General features: G+C 40.7%; 3 protein-coding genes across 3 annotated transcripts in view; 1 reads left to right on the top strand and 2 right to left on the bottom strand.

Annotated features, from left to right (window-relative positions):
• CLGN (calmegin) overlaps positions 1-5640 on the bottom strand; it is a 109432-nt gene extending 103792 nt beyond the window's left edge. Inside the window, exon 1 of the mRNA XM_055550648.1 lies at positions 5619-5640. The gene's annotated coding sequence lies outside the window, so the exon portion shown is untranslated. The remainder of the gene's footprint in view (positions 1-5618) is intronic.
• MGAT4D (MGAT4 family member D) overlaps positions 1-5819 on the bottom strand; it is a 56339-nt gene extending 50520 nt beyond the window's left edge. Inside the window, exon 1 of the mRNA XM_055550822.1 lies at positions 5619-5819. Within this exon, the coding sequence (XP_055406797.1) occupies positions 5619-5712 (94 nt within the window). The 5' untranslated portion in view covers positions 5713-5819. The remainder of the gene's footprint in view (positions 1-5618) is intronic.
• A 10871-nt stretch (positions 5820-16690) lies between these two features.
• ELMOD2 (ELMO domain containing 2) overlaps positions 16691-22286 on the top strand; it is a 29102-nt gene continuing 23506 nt past the window's right edge. Inside the window, exons 1-3 of the mRNA XM_055550649.1 lie at positions 16691-17227; positions 18362-18512; positions 19786-19814. Coding sequence (XP_055406624.1) covers positions 18371-18512; positions 19786-19814 — 171 coding nt within the window. The 5' untranslated portion in view covers positions 16691-17227; positions 18362-18370. The remainder of the gene's footprint in view (positions 17228-18361; positions 18513-19785; positions 19815-22286) is intronic.

Below are 22286 nucleotides of genomic sequence, written 5' to 3'. Positions count from 1 at the left end.
ATTACTGTTATTATTCACTGTTTTTATGTCTCTCTCTAGAGCTCCATAGAATGAAAGCTTGAGAAGTGCAAGAACTTTGGATTTTTTAAGTATTAAATTCTCTATGCCTGAAACAGTGACTGCCACATAGCACTTCCACAAACACATGCTGAATGAATGAATGAACAAATTAATGTATAAATGGACTGGCCAGCATAGGAACTAATTTGAGTGACTCTAAAAGTGAATTATGCTTTGATCAAAAGAACTGCCACTATCCAGATAAATCTTGAATATTCATACAGTGGATACTATTTGAGGATGTTTAACTGTTTACAATGGATGTGGGTTTAACCAGGATAATCCTGTCATTGGGATTCCCAGGGTAATATACGCTTTGCAAAATGGATACTGTGTTTGGAGTCATGGATGATGCAACATATCTATACTTCCACAATGTAAGTCAGTCCTTGAGGGATTAATTTGGTAAACGAAAGAGTTTTCTCCAGAGGAAAGAGTAGTTTTAGAAACAACCATACAGAAATATTAAAGGATATAATCTCTACTCTTGGATCTGCTCCTTGTATATTCTTACCTGATAATTCAATTCATCAATGTTCTATTTAAAACATTTATGTTACTGCATATTCAGTTACATATTTAGAGGAAGAACCATTACAAAATTACTTTGCAAAAGTTTGAATAATTTGATGTTTTGAGTTAACTGAGGTGAAATTGTGAAAACAAACATCAGTCCCTGCGTACACTGGGCAAAAGTGACTTCACCCATAAGAAGAGTCCAGGTAAAATCCTTAGTACCACTGACTTTGCTCCTCACAGCAGAGGTACAGCAGAGGTCCAAGGCACTGCTCCCCAGGAACAGTAAGATGCAAGTCACATTTGTAATTTAAAACTTTCTAGTAGCCACATTGAAAAAAATTAAAAAGAAAAAAGTTTTATAAATAGCATAGAAAATTTAATCCAATATATCTAAAATATTTCTCAACATGTAATCAACACAAAAGTATTGACAATTAATGGAATACTTTGCATTCTTTTGTGCTCAGTATTCTAAATCCTGTGCATATTTTATACTTTTACAATACACCTTAAAGAAAGTGAAAGAAAGTGAAGTCGCTCAGTTGTGTCCCCATGGACACCAGGCTCCTCCATCCATGGGATTTTCTAGGCAAGAGTACTAGAGTGGGTTGCCATTTCCTTCTCCAGGGAACTTCCAGACCCAGGGATCAAACCCAGGTCTCCCACATTGTAGACAGACACTTTACTGTCTGAGCCACCAGGGAAGCCATTCAGATGCTAAATTTTGATTAGTTACAGTAAATGCAGTCTTAACAACAAAATTTGCTTAATTGAGAAAGAATTTGCACTGTTTCTGTTACTAAATTTAAATTGTTGTTGTTCAGTCGCTAAGTCGTGTCTGACTCTTTGCCACCCCATGAACTGCAGCATGCCAGGCTCCTCTGCCCTCCACTGTCTCCTGAAATTTTTGCTCAAACTCATGTCCCTTGAGTCAGTGATGCTATCTAACCTTCTCATCTTCTGCCACTCCCTTCTCTTTTCACCTTCAATCTTTCCCAGCATCAGAGGCTCTTCACATTAGGTGGCCAAAGTGTTGGAGCTTCAGTTTCAGCATCAGTCCTTCCAATGGATATTCAGGGTTGATTTCCTATAGGATTGACTGGTTTGATCTTGTTGCAGTCCAAGGGACTCTCAAGAATATTCTTCAGCACAATTCAAAAGCATCAATTCTTTGGTGCTATACAGTCCAAGGAATTCTCCAGGCCAAAATACTGGAGTGGGTAGCCTTTCCATTCTCCAGGGGATTTTCCCAACCCAGGGATCAAACTGGGGTCTCCTGCATTGCAGGCAGATTCTTTATCAGCTGAGCCACCAGGGAGCCCTATCTTAATATAGGAAGTCTGATACGATATAGCCACGATCTGACTTTTCCATCTTATTTCACTCACCAAACATTTCCAGTAATGAGAAGCAAGCTGATATAGTCATACTTACTTCCATTTAATACTTACCATGTACCATTCACTGTGCTATGTGATAGGTAAATAAACACAAATAAAGCCAGGTTCCTGCCCTAAATAACTGACAATCAGGGTGCTCTGGTTGGGGAAAAGAGCATATATTTAAACAACTAATTATAAGTTAATTGTTAAAATGGAATTATCATTTAGTGCTACAGGGAAAGGAAGGCAAGAATGATTCTTTTTTTTTTTAATGACTAATTCTTAAGGAGGACTGAAGAGTGGGGGAGGGAAGTGGAAAAAGTTTCAGAGAAGAGGGAATATTAGAAAATTTGAAGAATGTGCTTAATTTTGCATATAGCAAAGAGAGGGAAGGGTATTCTAGACTAAGCAAAACAACAACATAAATACGTAAGTATAAAATAGTATGAATAGTGAGGGAAAAGCAAGTGATTCAGTCAGTAAGGAAAAGAAGGAGAAACAGCATTAAGTTCAAGTATTGGTCCATTTTAAACTTATTATTCACTTATTTGTATACCCATTGTGGTTTCAAGGAAAGAATATTTGAGGTAGTTAAAATGGTAAATACATTTCAGATTACACCCCTCCATGTATGCTTTGCAATAATCAAATTATACTATGTACCATGCTCTTTAAACTCCCTGTGAGTGGTTCCTCTATGCCCTAGTTTTATGGGGAAATATTTTAACATTACAAAGAGTATTGATGACCTAAAACAAATAGATTGCTGGTTATTTCTCCCGAAAAAAAAAAAAAGAGTTCATTCGGTATCAGCAGAGAATTGCAATTCAGAGTCCACAGCCATGGTGAGCCATATGCCAAGTCCCTCCGCAGCAAAGGAAGAAGCACTCTTTAATAGAGAGGAAAAGGAAGTAGGGAGGGCCACGGTAAACAAAGAGTCCATGGCTTTTCACTGGCTGAGTCCTTGATGTTAAAGAAGAGGAGTCTTGGGGACTTCCCTGGTGGCTCAATGGTGAAGAATCCACCTACCAGTACAGGAGACATGGGTTCAGGCCCAAGCAAGGCAAATAAGCAATTCCAGATTCTCTTTCATGAAAGTGTTTATTGGGTGATGCAGCCTCCGCAGGGGCCCCTGGCCATCTGCTAGCTACCTCCCATGCCTGTCATCCCTGACAATACTGGACCTGCTGCTGCTGCCCGAACCCCTACACTCCAGTGAGGGCTAGTAGTTTGGCAGAGGAACCACGAAAAGCAAAGTGACTCCCACCTTTGTGCACCCTCTGGCACAAATGCCTCCCACTGGCAAGATGGAATGAGAACACAGCTGGCCAGGGCACCTAACAGGCTACTGGTTTTGATCATGACAAAGAATGTAGAAGGGCCTATAAAGACTGTCAGCAGATGCGAGTTTTAGAAAGCTCAGGAACAAAGCAAACTAAACAGCATAGATAAGGGACATGTATAAATTGATGAAAACTATATTCTCAAAAGCAAAGAAACAATAAGCACATAATTCAGGAGAGTAGTTAACATCAATGAGATGAAAGCCCCTATATCTATTATATGCAGACATTTTTCAAGATTTTGAGGATATAGCAGTGAAGCAAACAGGCAAAAACAGGGAAAAAATTCCTCTCCTCATGGAACTTACATATTTATTGAACAAACCAATGAATTAGTAATACTAGGAGTTTTCAAAAAGAAACTAAAAGGTTATCTACACATAAAAATTAATTTTAAGAAGGGAAGAATAAAGCACTAGGTAGTCACTATTTTTCGAATAAGTATTCCCAAAGTTTCATTGATAAGAATTATAACCATAAATCATGGTTTAAAGACAGAGGGACCATTTTTGGTGTTCTATAAAAATCACTATTTCAAATAAGTGAAGTCTGTGTTTTCTTCTGTTGATGTAAGAACATCTTATTATAGTGCTACAATTGACTTCCTAATTATTTTAGAGCTAGGTTCCATATAGACACATACTTAGAAAATGAAAAAACTGTTTCATCTGCTCTTAAGAGTAGTGCATTCTCAAGAACAATATCTCATTTTCTGAACTTGAAAATACAAATGATGGGAATATTTATTAATAGATGTTTTGAGGAATCAAACTTCATTTTCCTGGACAAAACTGGAAAAAAAACATCCAAATGATTGTATGTATGTCAAAGGCTACCATTTCATTATAAGAATGCTAACTGTATTAAAATGCTTTCTGAGGTTACTAATTTAAATTATCTTCCAAAATTACTACAAAACAAAGTTTCTATTTTGCTTTCTAATTAACAGTAACTATTTTTTTGTTATGAAAGTGCTCATTGTTAACTGTTCTAAAATAAATAAAAACACATTTGGATAATGTTCTTTACAGGCAATGAAGAAGAAAAAAATGTATAAAATGACTGAAGATCAGTATAAATCAAATTAATATACATTTCTGATTTTTCAAACAAACGGGGTAAAATGTTGATATTGCATGTACATGACAAAATTTACCGTTAGGAAACAAACAAAATTTTAACTTTAGTGAGATTACATCAACATTAATTATAGGACCAAAGCCACTTCCAAACCTGAACCAGCAGGTTACTATCAAGATTACTTAGTGTGCACCCAGAGTCATACATAAATGTGTTTAATAAGAAGAATTAAAATTTAACCAAAAACAACGTTGGAAGGTGGAGTTAATATATAAGAATAATCTTGGAAGGCTGAGTTAATATATTTGCAGTTTTCCTGAGTCTTAAATTCAAAATTTAACTATATATATATATATATACACACACACACACACACACACACACACACACACACTCACTATGGATTACAGTTGAAAGAAAAAAATACTGGAAACCTAGTTAGCTTTTAATTTCAGACAAATGATAATATTTTCTGTATAAATATATCCCATGCAGTTTTTGTACTTCAAATTAATGCATTCATTGTTCATCTGAGATTCAACTTTAACAGGACAACCTCCATTTTCACTTGCTAAATCGGCAACCCTAAAGACAACCATAAACTAAAAACCTTGGTGCATTTCAAAGTGGTAACACACATGGTCCATTTGAGAAAGATCAGGTGCTAAACCAGTACTCTAAATTCATAGTCTCTCTCCCCGTCACCTCATCCCTAAGCAAAACAAAACCAAAAACGCTTGGGAGCCCTGAAGTGTGACTCAAAACTGACATTTTGATAGAATATGAAAGAGGAAAGAGGCTGGCTGTGTAAAAGGAGTTCCTGAAGTCAGACATTCACATTTAAAAAAAAAAAAAAAAACGATGGGGAAAAGAACGACGAACTGTGTGGAATGCAGGGCACGGAAGGGGCCCCTGAACCTCTGTGGGGAAAACAGCCCGCAGAGGTGAGGGGACCAGGGAACCCCGCTGACCGACCATTAGCGCGCGCGCCCCGCAGGGGTCACGACCACCCGGTGAGCCAGGGGCGCTCTTTACAGTTTAACCGCTGGCCGTTTAAGGGCGTGGTGGTGGCGGGGTGTGGGGGTCACATCTGAAAGACCCTAATACGAGAGCGAGAGACAGCCATCATGTTCCCACATCTTCCCACTTTTCTCCAACACGGCCGCTCCAGTCATCTTGGAGCCCTGAAGCCCCAGAACCGAAAAAAAGGCGGGAGAAGCCAGGCGCCGCTTACTGGTTTGAGTCATCCTGGAAATGCAGAAGCAGGAGAAGCTGAAGAGCACGACAGCGATGAGCGTGATGAGCAGGTTCACGTGCCTGGTCCTCATGGTGCTGATTCGACGGCGGCGACAACCCGCAGCTTGGCTAGAACAGCAGTGCACACGGCAACCACCCCGCCACCGGCCAAGGATGGGCAACGCACTGTGCCTGCCCCCCAGGGCGCGCGCCGCTGCGCCCCTCCCCGGCGTCGCAAGGAACCTAGCTCCCCCAACCCCCACCCACCCACCCACCCACACACCCACACACCCACTCACACACGCATCCAGCTCCCTTCCCCCAGCAGCAGTTTTGGCCTTCTATCCTGAACCGCTTGCCAGGGCTGCTGATTTTTAAATGAAATAAACTATGCGAAAGCTCCCACTCCAGGTGAGTGCTTAATAACTTTATTGTCCTGTAAGATGTCGCTTTAGCCAAACTCTGGGCTGAACAGTTTGCATGTATGACCTCATTAAGTCCTCACAAAATCTCAGTCTTTTTTTAAAAGTATAAAATGAAAATAACATCATCTGCCTAATATGCTGAGCAACTTGCTTCAAGTTGCACTGCTGGAAGCGGTTCCTTTTTTCTCATACAAAGTACAAACTTTGTACATGGACAAGAATTTCCTAAAGAAAATATGTGTCTTTACTTGGAATTTGCTAGCCTTAAATGGACTTTCCTGGTGACTCAGGTGGTACAGAATCCGCCTGCAATGTGGGAGGCAAGGGTTAGATCCTGGGTTGGGAAGATCACCTGCAGAAGGGCATAGCAACCCCCTCCAGTATTCTTGCCTGGAGAATCCCATGGACAGAGGACTGAGCAGCTTAGCACATACACAGCACAGCCTTAAATAGTAACTGTCAAATGCCCAAGTGACTTGGGAGGCTTATATTTTTGTGTGGGAAGTGACCAAGACTAGACATTCAGTTTAATCCCCTTACCTTTATTTTAAAATATTTTGGTACCCCGTCCCCCAAAGAAAGGAGCAGGGAGTCAAGTTTTGTGGGGGAAAAAAACAAAACAAAAAAGTTGTAAATACAATGAGCAACAGCCCAAGAGAGATTTGCTGGGCTCAGCCAAGTTCAAGGTATCAGCTTCTCAGATTTTTACCCAAAACTGGGAAACACTAGGAGAACATCAGTAGGGTTATACTCTCTGGGCAGGTTAAATGTGGTTTGTTTTTTGGGTTCTCTGCTCTGATCTCTCTTCTTATTTGGGATTCCCTGGCAGTGTCTGGTAGCAATCATTCTACTGCTACTTCAAATCAGCACTGCACCACTGGTTGGGCTAATTTCTGGCCCCATGACAGGAGAAAGATTAGAACACAAGCCAGCGTGAGGATGCTATTTAAGGTGCGTTTACTCATGAGTGAAAGGCTAGAAGTTGTGGCCTTCAGTTAAGCAGTGATCTACCCAGGTGCCAAAAGAGGAAGCCCATCTTGTTGAAGCAAATAAAAGATGTGTAGAACAGCTTAAAAATAAATCTAGTTATGTTTCTAAAAAAAAAAAAAAAAAGACGAAGCCCAGAGGAATAAATACCTCTACTTTCTTCTCCTCCATCCCTTCAGTCTTTTGCCAGTGCTTCCTACTGGCTAAGTTCTACTGGGAACCAAAAGAAAAGGAACTTCAGCTTGATGTACTATATATGCTATATTATACGACCCTTTCTCCCGACATATGAAGCAGGGTGGGAAAAGATATAGAGTAGATTGAAGTGGGAGAACCCAGCTATCCAGCACAAAGGAATTTCCAAATCAGTGTTTCATTGTTCTCTTACCTGAGCTCCCGTGTCTCATTAACTGTCTTCTCAGCACTTCTTGGATGTCCTGAAAGATGATGTTCAAACTTCTTCCCCAAGCTAGCTATCTTCCCACAGTCATTTGACTTTTGTCAAGGTCACCATAGTTGTCCTGATCAATTTACTCTTTTTCATTATGCCTCATAATTTATAAATCTTTACAGTCCTCCTTTGAAATGTCTCATCTTCCAGACCTGCACTTCTGTTGCTCTAACACTACCCCAATAGCCATATTCTTACGATGATACTCAGGCTGCCCACGCTGTAGTATCTACACTCTGCAGTCCACTTTTTACTCCAGTAGATTACCAGTTCTCTAGTGTCAACTGTCTTAGTTAAGTAGCTCCATTCTTCCTTAGTGATAAAGTTCAATCCATCAGGCTGCTCTCTGCTTTCTCAAGAGTATTTCCTGATATTGTCTTACATGCCTTAAGGACCTGCCAGACTCTATTCTGTCCTGAACATGTCATGTTCACGCTTCTGTTTCTGTACCTTTTCTCTTGATATTTACCCACAGTCCAGGATGCCCAGTCTCCTCCCTGACCGTTCAACTGCTTTCCACCTCTCAAGGTCTCAAGTTTTCTGTGTTTCATGAATCAAAATGTGACTACAGCAGACCACTTCTCTGAATGCTTGTAGTGTATCAGGTATCTGCCTTTCATTTTGCTATAGGGGCAGAGATCCCCAAGATGAGTCTGAGTTATATCCACGGTTAAGGGAGAAATTTATTTAAAGCAGATTGAATAATTGATGATTTTCCTAAGAAATGTACTTCCAGACATTCATGTCAGTGGTTAAGAAGGTTAATGGTATAGAGAATACTTGTGCATGGATGCCTGGGAAAAGAGGGCTTCCTGCTTCTTTACCATACCATGTAGATGAGCCCTGGGAGAAAAAGAGCTGGCTGTGGGCAGAAGCTGAAGGCCTGTTTCCAAGGAGACCATGGGACTCACAGGAGGAAAAACTGCTTCAGAGCCTCATTTCCCCAAATAAACAATAAATATACTGAAACAACCCTGTACACATAAACCTCATGGGTAAGGGTACAATGAGAGCCCAACAAAATTTTGGTAGGCATAGTTATGTTGATAACTTACAAGGCCATCACTGTTATATAAAGAAAAACCTCACTGTAAACAGGCCTAATTGAACAAGTCCATTTGCCCAGAAAAAAGTCCTAGGATTATTTTCCATCCTGCTAAACTAAGGAAAGCGATTTAATAGCCAAGAGTTTCTAATTGTTGAATCTTTCTAAATTTGGCTCTTAACTGCTTCTGAATGTCACTAGATTTTTGTTGGTATTGGAACGAGCAAATCAGGATATCCAATGGAAAAAGAGCTGGTGCTTTAATTTATCCACATAGTTCATCTCTGTTGGAAAACCCAAGGAGGCCATGATGCTAGGCTCAAAAGGATGATGGATTTATTCAAAACACCCAGGCTCTGTGTGATACAATCGACGATTGTAGAAACACTTTGTATTTGCATCAAGACTCTTAGATCCAAATGGTGAAAAGGCAAGCTTACTGCTTAGTTCTGTACATTTTACTATAAACTGTATGCTATTATAATTCAAATATGTATATACAGTCTAAGTCATAAATCCAAACACATTATCTTCATATTCACTATTTATTTACTTCATAGTGATGATTTAAACATATTAACAACCAATTAATTAAAGAACAACCAGCTCCAGGAACACATGAACTTCGAAACCTCTATGGATTAATACAGTAGACATTTTGTTCTTGCTCAAATAATGACCAATTGACCAGCAATTTTCTATGTGATCGCTTGGGATTCCAGGCCCTTCCATGGTGTGGCTCCCTTTTCCTCTCAGGTTTTAGAATTCTTTCCATTTCACTGGGGGATTGGGGGCAAGGGTGTGGAGAAGAAACTGGGACCAGAATAAACACTTTTATTTTCACTGATACAAAGTTAATGTACAGTATTATATAACTTACAGGTAGTAACCAATGGGGGCATCACCCAGATTCACTTATTGGTTACTGCCTATAACTCTTTTTAACATGTCCAAACATTGCCTGAGGCAAAGAACTAAGTTCTCCCTCCACCATCTTTTATGCTGTCAATTGGCCCATTGCTTGAACTTACCTTGACATCATCTGACTGTTTCTACTGTCTATAAAACAAACGGTAGCTGCTTTGTATATTCAGCTTTGTTCTATGCAGGGTCTCTTATGGATAAACCAAGAAAGTTGTCCCCTTTTAGTGGAAAGAGTCATGAGGTTTAGACAGTTTAGCAACAGAAGTGAACTTCGAATTAGTCTAAAAGCAGAGATGCTGCCTGCTACGTGTTATAACTCCACAGAGACAATTCTCAGGATAGGAATTTCATTTTATTTGAGAATTTTGTTGTGCAGCTTCTTTCTGATATCACCCATATTATATCACAGGTAGTTCAGACCTTAATATAATTTGCCACTCTTAAGTTATGGGGACTGTTTATGTGTGCTAAGCTGCTTCAGTAATGTCTAACTCTCAATCCTATGGACTATAGCCCACCAGACTCCTCTGTCCATGGGATTCTCCAGGCAAGAATACTGGAGTGGGTTGCTATGCCTTTCTCCAGGGGATCTTCTCAACACAAGGATCAAACCCATGTCTCTTCCATCTCCTGCACTGGCAAGCAGGTTCTTTACCACTAGCGCCATGGGAACTGTTTATACCAGACCACAAACAGCATGCTGGCAGACTGGCTCTCTTAGTGCCATCATCAGGAACTTTCTGAGCCCCAAATCCCAGTGGTCACCACGAGGTGGCAGTGTTATATTTAATTCAAAGTTTCCAATTTGAATATATTATAGTATCAGAAACTTATGTATGAATTATGTAAAATTATGTATGAGTGTGTTAGAACTGAGGGTTGCCTTGGGCCAGTACCTATTATATATTTTTCATAGCTTGTCAAATATTCCAAAAATAAACTCCTTTTTATTGATAGAGTCCTTGAGGGGGAATAATGTATTGTTTGTTTATATAACACATCTAGAGGCCCTAAGTTACCTTTAGAAATTTCACTGATTTAGCTAAGCTCTTAATCTAAACTGGATTGATTCTGTGCATCATATGTACCAGTAACAGCTCTCATATCTCCTGAGTATCTCCTTCCAGGGTGGGGAATGATCATGATGTAATCAGTATAATGAATTAACTTCATTTTGATAGTGATCATCTCTAAATACAGTCTCACCAAATTTTAGCAGTGAGTTGGAGACCCCAAGGTCAGATGTCGTTGAGGAAGAACCATAAACATATTATACATTCCTTTTCCTGTACAAGGAAACTGATCTTACTCTGAGAGTGAGATCAAGAAGATACCATAGCTGTGAAGGGAACCCTCCTATACTGTTGATGGGAATGTCAGTTGGTGCACCCACTATGCAAAACAGTCTGGAGGTTCCTAAAAAGACTACCACTCCTGGGCATACATTTGGAAGAATGGAAAACAAAAAGTTACATACACACCAATGTTCATAGCAGCACTATTTATAGCAGCCAACACATGGAAGCAGCCTAATGTCCACTGACAGATGAATGGGTAAAGAAGATGTGGTACATATACACAATGGAATATTACTCAGCCATAAAAAATAACAAACTAATGTCATCCACCACAACATGGATGGGCCTGGAGATTATCACACTATGTAAAGTGAGTCAGACAAAGACAAATATCATATGATATCACTTATATGTGGAATCTTAAAAAAAAGCACAAATCAACTCACTTGCAAAACAAAAACAGACTCACAGATATAGAAAACAAATTTATGGTTACCAAAGGGAAAAGGAGAGTAGTAATAAATTAGGAGTATGTGATTAATAGATACACACCACTAAATATAATAAACAACAAGGATTTACCGTCTAGCACATGAAACCATATTCAGTATCTTGTAATAACCTATATGGAAAACAATCTGAAGCTGTATACCTGAAACTAACACAATATTGTAAATCAACTGTAGTCAAATAAATGTTAAAGAAAAGAAGACTGCATAGATGTCACAAAAAATATTGCAGTCAAAATTTGTTGAACCTCTTATATAGTTTTTTAAAATACTTGGTACAACAGACACTAATTTAAATCATGGTAACTACCTTGGTTATTTTGATTTTTTAACATTTTTTAAATGTGGGCCATTTTTAAAGTCTTTATTGAATTTGTTAAAATATTGCTTCTGTTGTTTATGTTCTGGTTTTTTGACCCTGAAAGCTTATGGGATCTTAGCTCCTTGACCAGGAATCAAACCCACGCCCCCTGAATTGGAAAATGAAGTCTTACCAATGGATCATCAGGGAAGTCCCAGCTGCTGCTGCTGCTACTGCTGCTAAGTCGCTTCAGTCGTGTCCCGACTCTGTGCGACCCCATAGAGGGCAGCCCACCAGGCTCCCCCGTCCCTGGGATTCTCCAGCTACCTTGTTTAAATCATGATCACTAACAGTTATTTCCAAGGGTCTTATCTTATGGACCACAGAGGATTAATAAAAGGCATTGGTGGAGATTAGCACTGCTGCTTGCATTATTTTCTAATGAGAGATGAGATTTCCTATGTCTTCCCTGAACCTGACACTGCCTGGTATTAACTACAAACGGAGGTCTGAGCAGTCCTCGGGGCTTTCCTTTTGTATGTTTAATTGAAAACACATAAAAGGGCAAATTTCTGTCTCTTAAAAGACAGAAATGGCTTTAAGCTAGTAGTGACAAGGCACTTCATCACATCCACTCTAATCAGAGATTCGGGCAATGGCAAGCACTGGATAGTTCCTACCTTATTTCTCCAGCTTCAGCCTCATTGTGATTCTGGTGCTGCCTACCATAACACTTGGGCTTCCCAGGTGGGGCTAGTGGTAAAGAACCTGCCAATGCAGAAGACATAAGAGACATGGGTTCAATCCCTGGGTCAGGAAGATCCCCTGGAGGAGGGCATGGCAACCCACTCCAGTATTCTTACCTGGAGAATCCCATGGACAGAGGAGCCTGGCGGGCTACACTCCATGGGGTTGCAAAGAGTCAGACACAACTGATGTGACTGGGCATGTGCGCACACACCATAACATTTTCATTTGTCCCAAATTTCAATTTCGTACCTTAATATTGTCCTTCCATTCCCCTGATGATAATACAGTACATTTTGCACCACAGTTAGATAATCCCCCAAAGATTTTCCACTATCCTCTGCCACTCAACATCAACTGTATCATACAATCTTGGACCTCCTACCAGGGGTCAACTGAAGATTTCCTGACCCTCAAGTTAGTTGTGCTTTTCTCCAACAATCCTAATAGATGAAATAAAATAACTTCTCTGTGCTAAACACACCTTATTTCCCTCTTATCTTCAGCATCCTTAGCCCTAAACTCATCTAGGCTGGGATAACTGGAACAGACTTAGGTTAACTTAGGTGAGGTGGACACAGGAGCTAGAGTAGGTTTCCCTGCTCCCAATCATTGTTAATGTGCCACCAAACTCTCTGTAGGGTCCCTGTCAAAATTCTTGCTTCTTTACTCCCCCTCATTCTCACCCTCTGTTTGTTTGGTTTTTGTTTTGTTTTGTTTTTGGTTTTTTTTTTGGATCAAATAAATAGTTCTACCCGATTCTGTGTTTATTTGCTTTGTTCTGGTTACTATCTTTACCCCAGCCCATTACCTTAATTCTGCATAGCTTACATTTTCTTTTCATTGGTAAAGCCCATTACTAGAAGCTGTACACATTTACCTTGTAATTCTGTGTATTGCCTTGGTCTTCCATTAAAAGAATTATATGGGGAATTCACACACAGGGGGTCCCCTAAGCACAGTGTCTAACATAGTTTCAGGGAAGTGCAACACAAATCAGCATAAAACCAATCAGGGTTGTCATTGAACATAACATTTAAAAAAATTTTTTTATTGGAGGATATGGCAACCCACTCCAGTATTCTTGCCTGGAGAATCCCATGAATGGAGGAGCCTGGTGGGCTACAGTCCATGGGGTCGCAAAGAGTAGGACACGACTGAGCGACTTCACTTTCACTTTCACTTTCAGCTGCTTTACAGTGTTGTGCTAGTTTCTGCTGTACAACATCACATATGAGTCATAACTATGTGTGTGTATATATATGTATCCCTTCCCTCTTGAGCCCCATCCCACCCCTCTAGGTCATCACAGAGTGCCAGGCTGGGCCCCCTGTGTTATACAGTGCCTTCCATCTAGCTGTCTATTTTATACATGGTAGTGTATATATGTTAATGCTACTTTCTCAGTTCGTCCCACCCTCTTCTTTCCCTGCTGTGTCCCAAGTCCATTTTTTGTGTGTGTGTCTCCATTCCTTCCCTGTAAATAGGCTCATCAGTACTGTTTTTCTAGATTCCATATATAGGCTTTAATATACAAAATTTGTTTTTCTGACTTACTTCACCCTGAATAACAGGCTCTAGGTTCATCCACCTCATTACAATTAACTCAAATTCATTCCTTTTTATAGCTGAGTAACATTCCATTGTGTATATGTACCACAACTTCTTTATCCATTCATCTGTTGATTGTCCTTAACATTTTTAATGCTTCCAAGGAAGTAATCCATTTCACTGTTAGTGGAAGGAGAATATAGTTTTCCTTCTCAGTATAAACTTGCTGCATTCCAGAGTTCACACACTTCAAAAGACTCGATGTTTTATTTGTGTCCTCTATGGATCGGGGGCTTCCCTGGTGGCACTAGTGGTAAAGAACCCACCTGCCAACGCAGGAGACATAAGAGACGCATGTTCAATCCCTGAGTCAGGAAGATCCCCTGGAGGAGGGCATGGCAACCCACTCCGGTGTTCTTGCCTGGAGAATCCCATGGACAGAGGAGGCTGGAGGGTTGCAGTCCATAGGGTTGCAAAGAGTGGGACACGACTGAAGTGACTTAGCACACATGGATGCACATGAATCAAACTGAACACCATAACAAATTGTTGATTAACAGTCATACCAAACAACTCTTCCCATTAAGCAGCTTCTAAATCAACAGTGCCTTGGCTGTTTAGTCTGAGAATCCAAGAAAGCAGAGATTCCTCAGTACTACTCAGAAATACAACCAAACTCCAATACACTATAGCCTTTGTTTTCCATGTAGGCATATCTAGTAAGACCTGGTCGAAATTTAGAAGTTAGTTCAGAGACCTAAGTAGGTCCTATCTTTTTGAAGACAGAATTCTAATCTTAGGATTTAACCGTCATTTACCAGCCACATGAAAAAAGAAAGCCAAATAGAATAGGAGAGAGAGAAAGCCAGTCTTTCTTGAGGCACAGGACTGGTTTAACGTATCTGCTGCTGCTGCTAAGTCACTTTAGTCGTGTCCGACTCTGTGCGACCCCATAGACGGCAGCCCACCAGGCTCTGCCGTCCCTGGGATTCTCCAGGCAAGAGCACTGGAGTGGGTTGCTATTTCCTTCTCCAATGCATGAAAGTGAAAAGTGAAAATGAAGTCACTCAGTCGTGTCTGACTCTTCAAGACCCCATGGACTGCAGCCTACCAGGCTCCTCTGTCCATGGGATTTTCCAGGCAAGAGTACTGGAGTGGGGTGCCATTGCCTTCTCCAATGTATCTGCTGCTGCTGCTGCTAAGTCACTTCAGTCGTGTCCGACTCTGTGCGACCCCATAGACGGCAGCCCACCAGGCTCTGCCGTCCCTGGGATTCTCCAGGCAAGAACACTGGAGTGGGTCGCCATTGCCTTCTCCAATGCATGAAAGTGAAAAGTGAAATGAAGTCGCTCAGTTGTGTCCAACTCTTAGCGACTCCATGGACTGCAGCCCACCAGGCTCCTCCATCCATGGGATTTTCCAGGCAAGAGTACTGGAGTGGGTTGCCATTGCCTTCTTACAAGCAAATGAATTTGTGGCAGACAAGGAAATCATATGCACAAGGCGTTATAATGGACAGTGATCCTACTTCCAATAAATCAGTTCAATCAACTTCCTGAGTTCTGACCAAATGGGTGAGCATTCTCCTCTCCTGGAGAAAAACCTGGATAGACATGGGCTAACAGGCAGCATGGAGACAATAAGAAGAGTTCTTTTCTTGCCCCTCCCCCACTCAGTGTAGCACCTTGAAAAGGTAAAAGAATTACATAATTGTACTACAGAATTATCTCACTCTCTATTATATGAAGGTATTATGTAATACTAGACCCCTAAAATAGAAGTTTGTTTCTAGATCTTAAATTTGCCAGACTGGCTGTGTAACTTTGCCTTTTGAATATTTTTAATGTACAATAAAAAAATATTCATTGAGATGATCTTTAAGTTCCTTTCAAGATCTGAGTCTATGTTTTATCATTATAGTATACGTCCAGATTTCATTACAAGTTGGTTGCTTCTATGGGTCAGGGATGAGGACTTACGCACCCTTCACATGTCTACTGTTTTACAATTAGCACCTTTTTGAAAAATGTGGTTGAGGTGTGGAAGAGTGTGTACTGCTGCTTCAATCTGTGTTAACAATGAGATGGAGGGAGGGAATATTATATATACCTGTCTGTCTCTCTCTCTATATATATATATGTATACACACACACACACACACATTTTCATAGAATACCCCCGAAAGTATAAAAAACTAATACTAGTTGCTTTTGAGCAAGGGGCTGAGGGACCAGGAGTTGTGCATGGGTGGGTAAAAGTCATTTTTCAATATAGGTTGTCCTGTGTACTTATATTTTACTCTCCCCCTGGTCTTTCTTCTCCAACCATACTGTCCTTTTGCTATTCCTCCAACTTACAAAGTATGCTCCTGATTCAAGCCCTTCGCATTTGCTATTCTAGTGTCTAGAATACTCTTCCTCCAGATTCTCTCCCTGTCTTACTTCACTCAGATCACTACTCAAGTGGCACCGTAACACGGAGACTGCCCTGACTATACTGTATGTAAATACACTCCTTCCTTTCCCTAATACCCTTTTACTTTAGTACCACCTGACATACTAAATATTTGCATTTATTTGGTGTATGACTCCCTTTTGGAACACTGCCTGGTGCATAACAGCCAATCAACAGATTACCTGACTTAATGAATACATTGTCTGAGGTTGGGTTTTAAAAAAAATAATCATGTGCATAAATTACTTTTTCAAGAAAAAACAAACACCAGTTACGGGATAAATGTCCTATTAATTGACGATTAGATATATATCATGAAAGGACAAGGTCTAAACTTCTTTACTCAGCGTACAGGGCTCTCCTTATCTTCCTGCTAGTGGCCATGTGCAAGTCATTCAACATAAATTCCGTTTCCTCATCCATAAAGTGCTAATTACTTCACAGAGTTAAGACTAAATGTAGGTGAAAGTGCTTTTGTAACCTTGGCGCTATGAAAGTTACACAAAGCGCATCGCTTCTCCAGTGCGCAACTGACCTGAAGTTGAAGGAGAGCGAAGTCTTCAGAGCCCCTCTGACAAAGACCTATCTTTGACGCGGGACAAGCCGCGAGGTAACCGTTATCAGGGCAACTGTCTGGCGTCTCCAGCATCCGAGCACGCGCGACGGGGGCCCTCGGCGCGTCATTCTTTCAGAGGTCTTGATTGGTGGATTTCGGGCCAATCGGAGAAGCCGGTGGGGCGGGCCGGGGACGAGCAGTGTCCAAGGGAAGGCGTTCCCACCGTCTCGCTCCCCGACTTCCGGGTCGCGGTGCTTGCAGGGAGCGCACGGCTAGTAGCGTCGTTTCCGTTGCCGGCAGTTTGCAGTTGGGGAAACCGAGGCAGCTCCAGCTCCTCCTAGTTCTTCCGCTCCCTTGAGGTGGCTGCTGTTTGTTTTCCTCTCGCCGGGTGCTGCTTGGGTGCGGCTTCGCTGGAGGCGCGCGAGCCCGTGGCGCCCTGCGGAAAGTCCACTGGGCGTCCGGGCCGGCGGGGCTTTGTGCGAGCCGTTCCCTCCCACTCGCGGGGAGGGCGCGAGCTGGATTCGGCCAGACTCCGGGAGGGGGGCTCGGCGGCGCAGCGACACCCCAAGGGCTGGGGAGCTCTGGCGCCGCGAGGCTGGCGTTCCCTCTGCTTGGCAGTTCGGCTTCTTTTGTTCTGATGAGCGCGGACCAGATGGATTCTTTTTAAAGTCACAGTTCAGCCCGTCTCTGATTGCACAGATTCTGCGCTGACTTGAGGGGATTTCGAATTTGACAATCCCTCGGGAGACTATGTATCGGTGGGAATATTTAAGCCAGGAGGGAGATGAGCTTTTTCTTTAGTTTTTAAGTAACTCCTCCTGACTTAAATTTCCCCCACCCCGCTCCATGTTAAGAACAGGAGATTTTTTTCTTAGGGCATAAAGATTAAGTTTTATCGAGGGTGTAGTTTATCACTCTTTTTAGTATTTCTGCCCTTCACCTGTTGAATGGAAAATCAGCAATTAGCCAGGGTGTGATCTACTCCGTGTTCAACTTTGTACTTCAATTTGTAAGCTATATGTAGTGATTTTGTTTGCTGGGATCACCTGACTGGGACACATGTAACTGGGTTACCAACGGGGTTAAGAAGAGTTGTTCCTTATACAAACAATCCTGATGTATACTGTATTTGATTTAATCGTTGCTTAGCTGGGGTTTTTTCGTTCTTGGGCTGTTGATCCCTATTCTCAAAGAATAAGAAATTAAATAGTGAACCGAATCTTACCTAGAGCTTGAATCTAGGTAAATAGTTTGATTTTTACAGTTAGTTGTTTAAAAGACGTAAATAGACTGTTTGACCCAGCATCATTCAATTAATATAAATGGTGTATATTACACCTGTCATTGTTTTCTTAGATGTCTAACACTACTACAAAACAGGCATGATGGATTAACAATATAATTTGGGATTCAATGAGTTGGATAAACTAATTTTTCCCTTTTAAAAAATCCAATTTAGGGCCATTAAACCTGTCATATATTTCCTTCTGCAGGGAAAAAAAATGTTTATTGCTTTGTGGGAGTTCTTCTATGGGCACTTTTTTCGATTTTGGATGAAATGGCTCTTACGGCAGATGACTGGAAAATGTGAATTGCAGCGAATTTTTGATACCTATGTAGGTGCACAAAGGACGCACAGGATAGGTAATGTTTTTCAAAAAAGAATGATTAAAAATGAACAAGATTCTATTTTTCTCAGTACTGATAGTGACAGATGCTCTTGCGTATCGTGATCAAATCACTTAATCTGTTTCATGATCTTTGAATCCTTCTAACTCTAAAACTGATTTTATGGAAAAAGAAACAATTATTTAATTCATCAGTTGTATCTTAGATTATACTTGCAACCTACTTTCTAGAAAAAAAAATCTCTCTACTGCTATCACCCCTTTGAAATTTTCACTTAAGTAAAGTAAATTTTTACATTCAGCATCCTTCAGTCTTAATTTCTCAATGCAGGTCATGAAAGAACAATCTGGTAATCCCTGAGAAAAATCATTAGACTGGAAATCTGCTCTGTCATACTGTGTAGCCAATAGCCACATGTGGCTGTTGAACACTTGAAATGTGATTGGTTTGAATTGAGATGTGCAGAGGTATGAAATATATGCTGGATTTCAAAGACTGAACAAAGAATGTAAAGGTGCCTCATTAATAATTGTTTATATTCATTGAATGTTGAAGTGATAATATTTTGGATCATTGGGTTAAAATATATTAATGTTACTTTTATCAGTGTCTGTTACTCTTATATGGCTACTGGAAAATGTTAAGATGTAAATGTTAAATGTGAACATACATGGTTCACATTTGGGCTTGCATTATATTTCTGTTGAACAGTGCTACTCTAGAACCTTCTAAAATTGATCAGATTTCCATGCTAAATTAAAAATATTACTTTAAATTAGAACACAGATGAGTGAGAAGTGTGACTGAGGTCATTTCTCCTTGACCAGAGTAAGGCAGACCAGGGATGGACTGTACTTCATGCTCACGGTGTTAAATGGGAAAATCATGACTTAACCAAAACCTCTTTTGTGTTGAACAAGTGCGCTTCAACTAAGAAATCCACCCCTGTTAGATGTGAGCAGTGGGTGTTGGTAGCCAAGACAACAGGCAAAGAATGGCAGACGGTCAGGGAGGGAACCTCAGGGCATCTGGATGACTGAAGTTTAATTACTTCCTAAGATTTTTCACAAATTTCTGACTGACTTAAATTCTTGCTTGATCTTAAGAGTTGCCCTTTTGACTGCTCTGAAGAGAGCAAAGTACCTCTTGATAAGAAAAAAATGTAAAAATTATTGTATCATCTAGAGCTATTAAAATAATTTGTTATTTTCTTGGTATTTATAATATTTGTTTATAGAGTAATTCACAAACAGTATTTAAGTAATAATATTCTTTTGCTTCTTTTCAGAAAATTCCTTGACATACTCCAAGAATAAGGTAGGATCATATCAAGGTAATAATTCTAGAAAATTAACTTGGAGATACTTTTTCTTTAAAAGAATGTCTCAGTTTTAGAGTTAATTATTTTTAGTGTGCTACTAGAAGAGTCTTTGCTGTTAAGAGTATTGTGTGAAGTTTTCCCACTTAAGAAGTAGTATTCTATTTTTTAAAACACTTTTTTCCTCTTTGTGTGTGTGAGGAGGGGGGGGGAGCGTACAATACTTGTCACAAAGAAGTATTTGAATAATTTGTTCTGTTTTGAGGTTTTGCTTGTTTATTTTACCTCAAAACTTGATAACTTGTGGGAAAGCAAAGTGTTTAGGGGGAAAGCCTTCTCATAGATTGTGTCCTTAGGATAGGTTTGGATAGTTATTTGGGTTTTCAATAGAAAACCTTTTGATCCAAAATAAGTCACTTTTTATTACTCATGCTATTGATTAGTCAGCTACTGCTGTATTGTTGTGGTTTAGTCTCTAAGTTGTGTCCAACTCTTTGTGACCTCATGGACTGTAGCACACCTGGCTCCTCAGTCTTCCACTATCTCCACAGTTTGCTCAAATTCATGTCCATCGAGTCAGTGATGCTATCCAACCATCATCCTCTGCCACCCACTTCTCATTTTGTCTTCACTCTTTCCCAGCATCAGAGTATTTTCCAGTGAGTTGGCTCTTCACATCAGGTGGCCAAAGTATTCGAACTTCAGCATCAGTCCTTCCAATGAATATTCAGGGTTGATTTCCTTTAGGATTAACTGCCTTGATCTCCTTGCATTCCAAGGGACTCTTGTAAGAGTCTTCTGTGTAACAGAATTATAAAATCTCAGTGACATGTACCAAAGTTAGTTATTTCTTGCTCATATATCTGTGGGCCGACTGGACAGGCTCTTCCTCAAGCTGGTGCCAAGTTCAGGTCTGTTCCAGTTGTCTCCTTCTGGGATCCAGATTGAAAAGAATCCACATTGATTCATAGTAAATCATTGGAGCTCCAACCACACAAATATATTTTAAGTTTTCTTGTGTCATGTGTCATTAACATGCCTAGAATAAGTTACATGGCCAAGCCCGAGTCAAGGGATGGAGAAATACATTCTGCTCACCATAAACCCATGTTAGACATGTGAGTATATAATTCAGTTACATGGGAATGAAAAATAGGGGCCGATTATTCATTCTAACACATGCTGCTGCTGCTAAGTCGCCTCAGTAGTGTCCAACTCTGTGCGACCCCATAGACGGCAGCCCGCCAGGCTCAGCCATCCCTGGGATTCTCCAGGTAAGAACACTGGAGTGGGTTGCCATTTCCCTCTCCAATGCATGAAAGTGAAAGGTGAAAGTGAAGTCGCTCAGTCGTGTCTGACTCTTAGCAACCCCATGGACTACAGCCTACCAGGCTCCTCCGTCCATGGGATTTTCCAAGCAAGAGTACTAGAGTGGGGTGCCATTGCCTTCTCCCTAACACATGCTATACTTCCCTATAGTAGTTCACAGTTTTTTTCCTCTGTATATAGATTAGTTGGTGTGGCAGAGGTAGAGTGGGTCATCTAGATTCTTGTTTGACTGACGTAGTGGATCACAACAAACTGTGGAAAATTCTGAAAGAGATGGGAATACGAGACCACCTGACCTGCCTCCTAAGAAATCTATATGCAGGTCAAGAAGAACTGGACATGCAACAATAGACTGGTTCCATATCGGGAAAGGAGTATGTCAAGGCTGTATATTGTCACTCTGCTTGTTTAACTTATGTGCAGAGTATATCATGCAAAATGCCGGGCTGGAGGAAGCACAAGCTGGAATCAAGATTGCCTGGAGAAATACCAATAACCTCGGATATGCAGATGATTATCGCCCTTATGGCTGAAAGCGAAGAAGAATTAAATAGCCTCTTGATGAAAGTGAAAGAGGAGAGTGAAAAGTTGGCTTAAAACTCAACATTCAGAAAACTAAGATCATGGCATCTGGTTCTGTCACTTCATGGCAAATAGATGGGGAAACAGTGGAAACAGTGGGAGACTATTTTTTTGGGCTCCAAAATCACTGCAGATGGTGACCACAGCCATGAAATTAAAAGATGCTTGCTCCTTGGAAGAAAAGCTATGACCAACCTAGACAGCATATTAGAAAGCAGAGACTTTGCCAACAAAGGTCCTTCTAGTCAAAGCTATGGTTTTTTCAGTAGTCATGTATGTATGTTAGAGTTGGACTATAAAGAAAGCTGAGCACCGAAGAATTGATGCTTTTGAATTGTGGTGTTGGAGAAGACTCTTGAGAGTCCCTTGGACTGCAAGGAGATCCAACCAGTCCATTCTGAAGGAGATCAGTCCTGGGTGTTCATTGGAAGGACTGATACTGAAGCTGAAACTCCAATACTTTGGCCACCTGATGTGAAGAACTGACTCATTTGAAAAGATCCTGATGCTGCGAAAGTTTGAAGGTGGGAGGACAAGGGGATGACAGAGGATGAGATGGT

This window comes from Bubalus kerabau, chromosome 16, assembly GCF_029407905.1.
Source record: "Bubalus kerabau isolate K-KA32 ecotype Philippines breed swamp buffalo chromosome 16, PCC_UOA_SB_1v2, whole genome shotgun sequence".
NCBI classification, from domain to species: Eukaryota; Metazoa; Chordata; class Mammalia; order Artiodactyla; family Bovidae; genus Bubalus; species Bubalus kerabau.
Note: the sequence above shows the minus strand (reverse complement) of the source record. Positions and strands in the feature narration are given on the sequence as shown.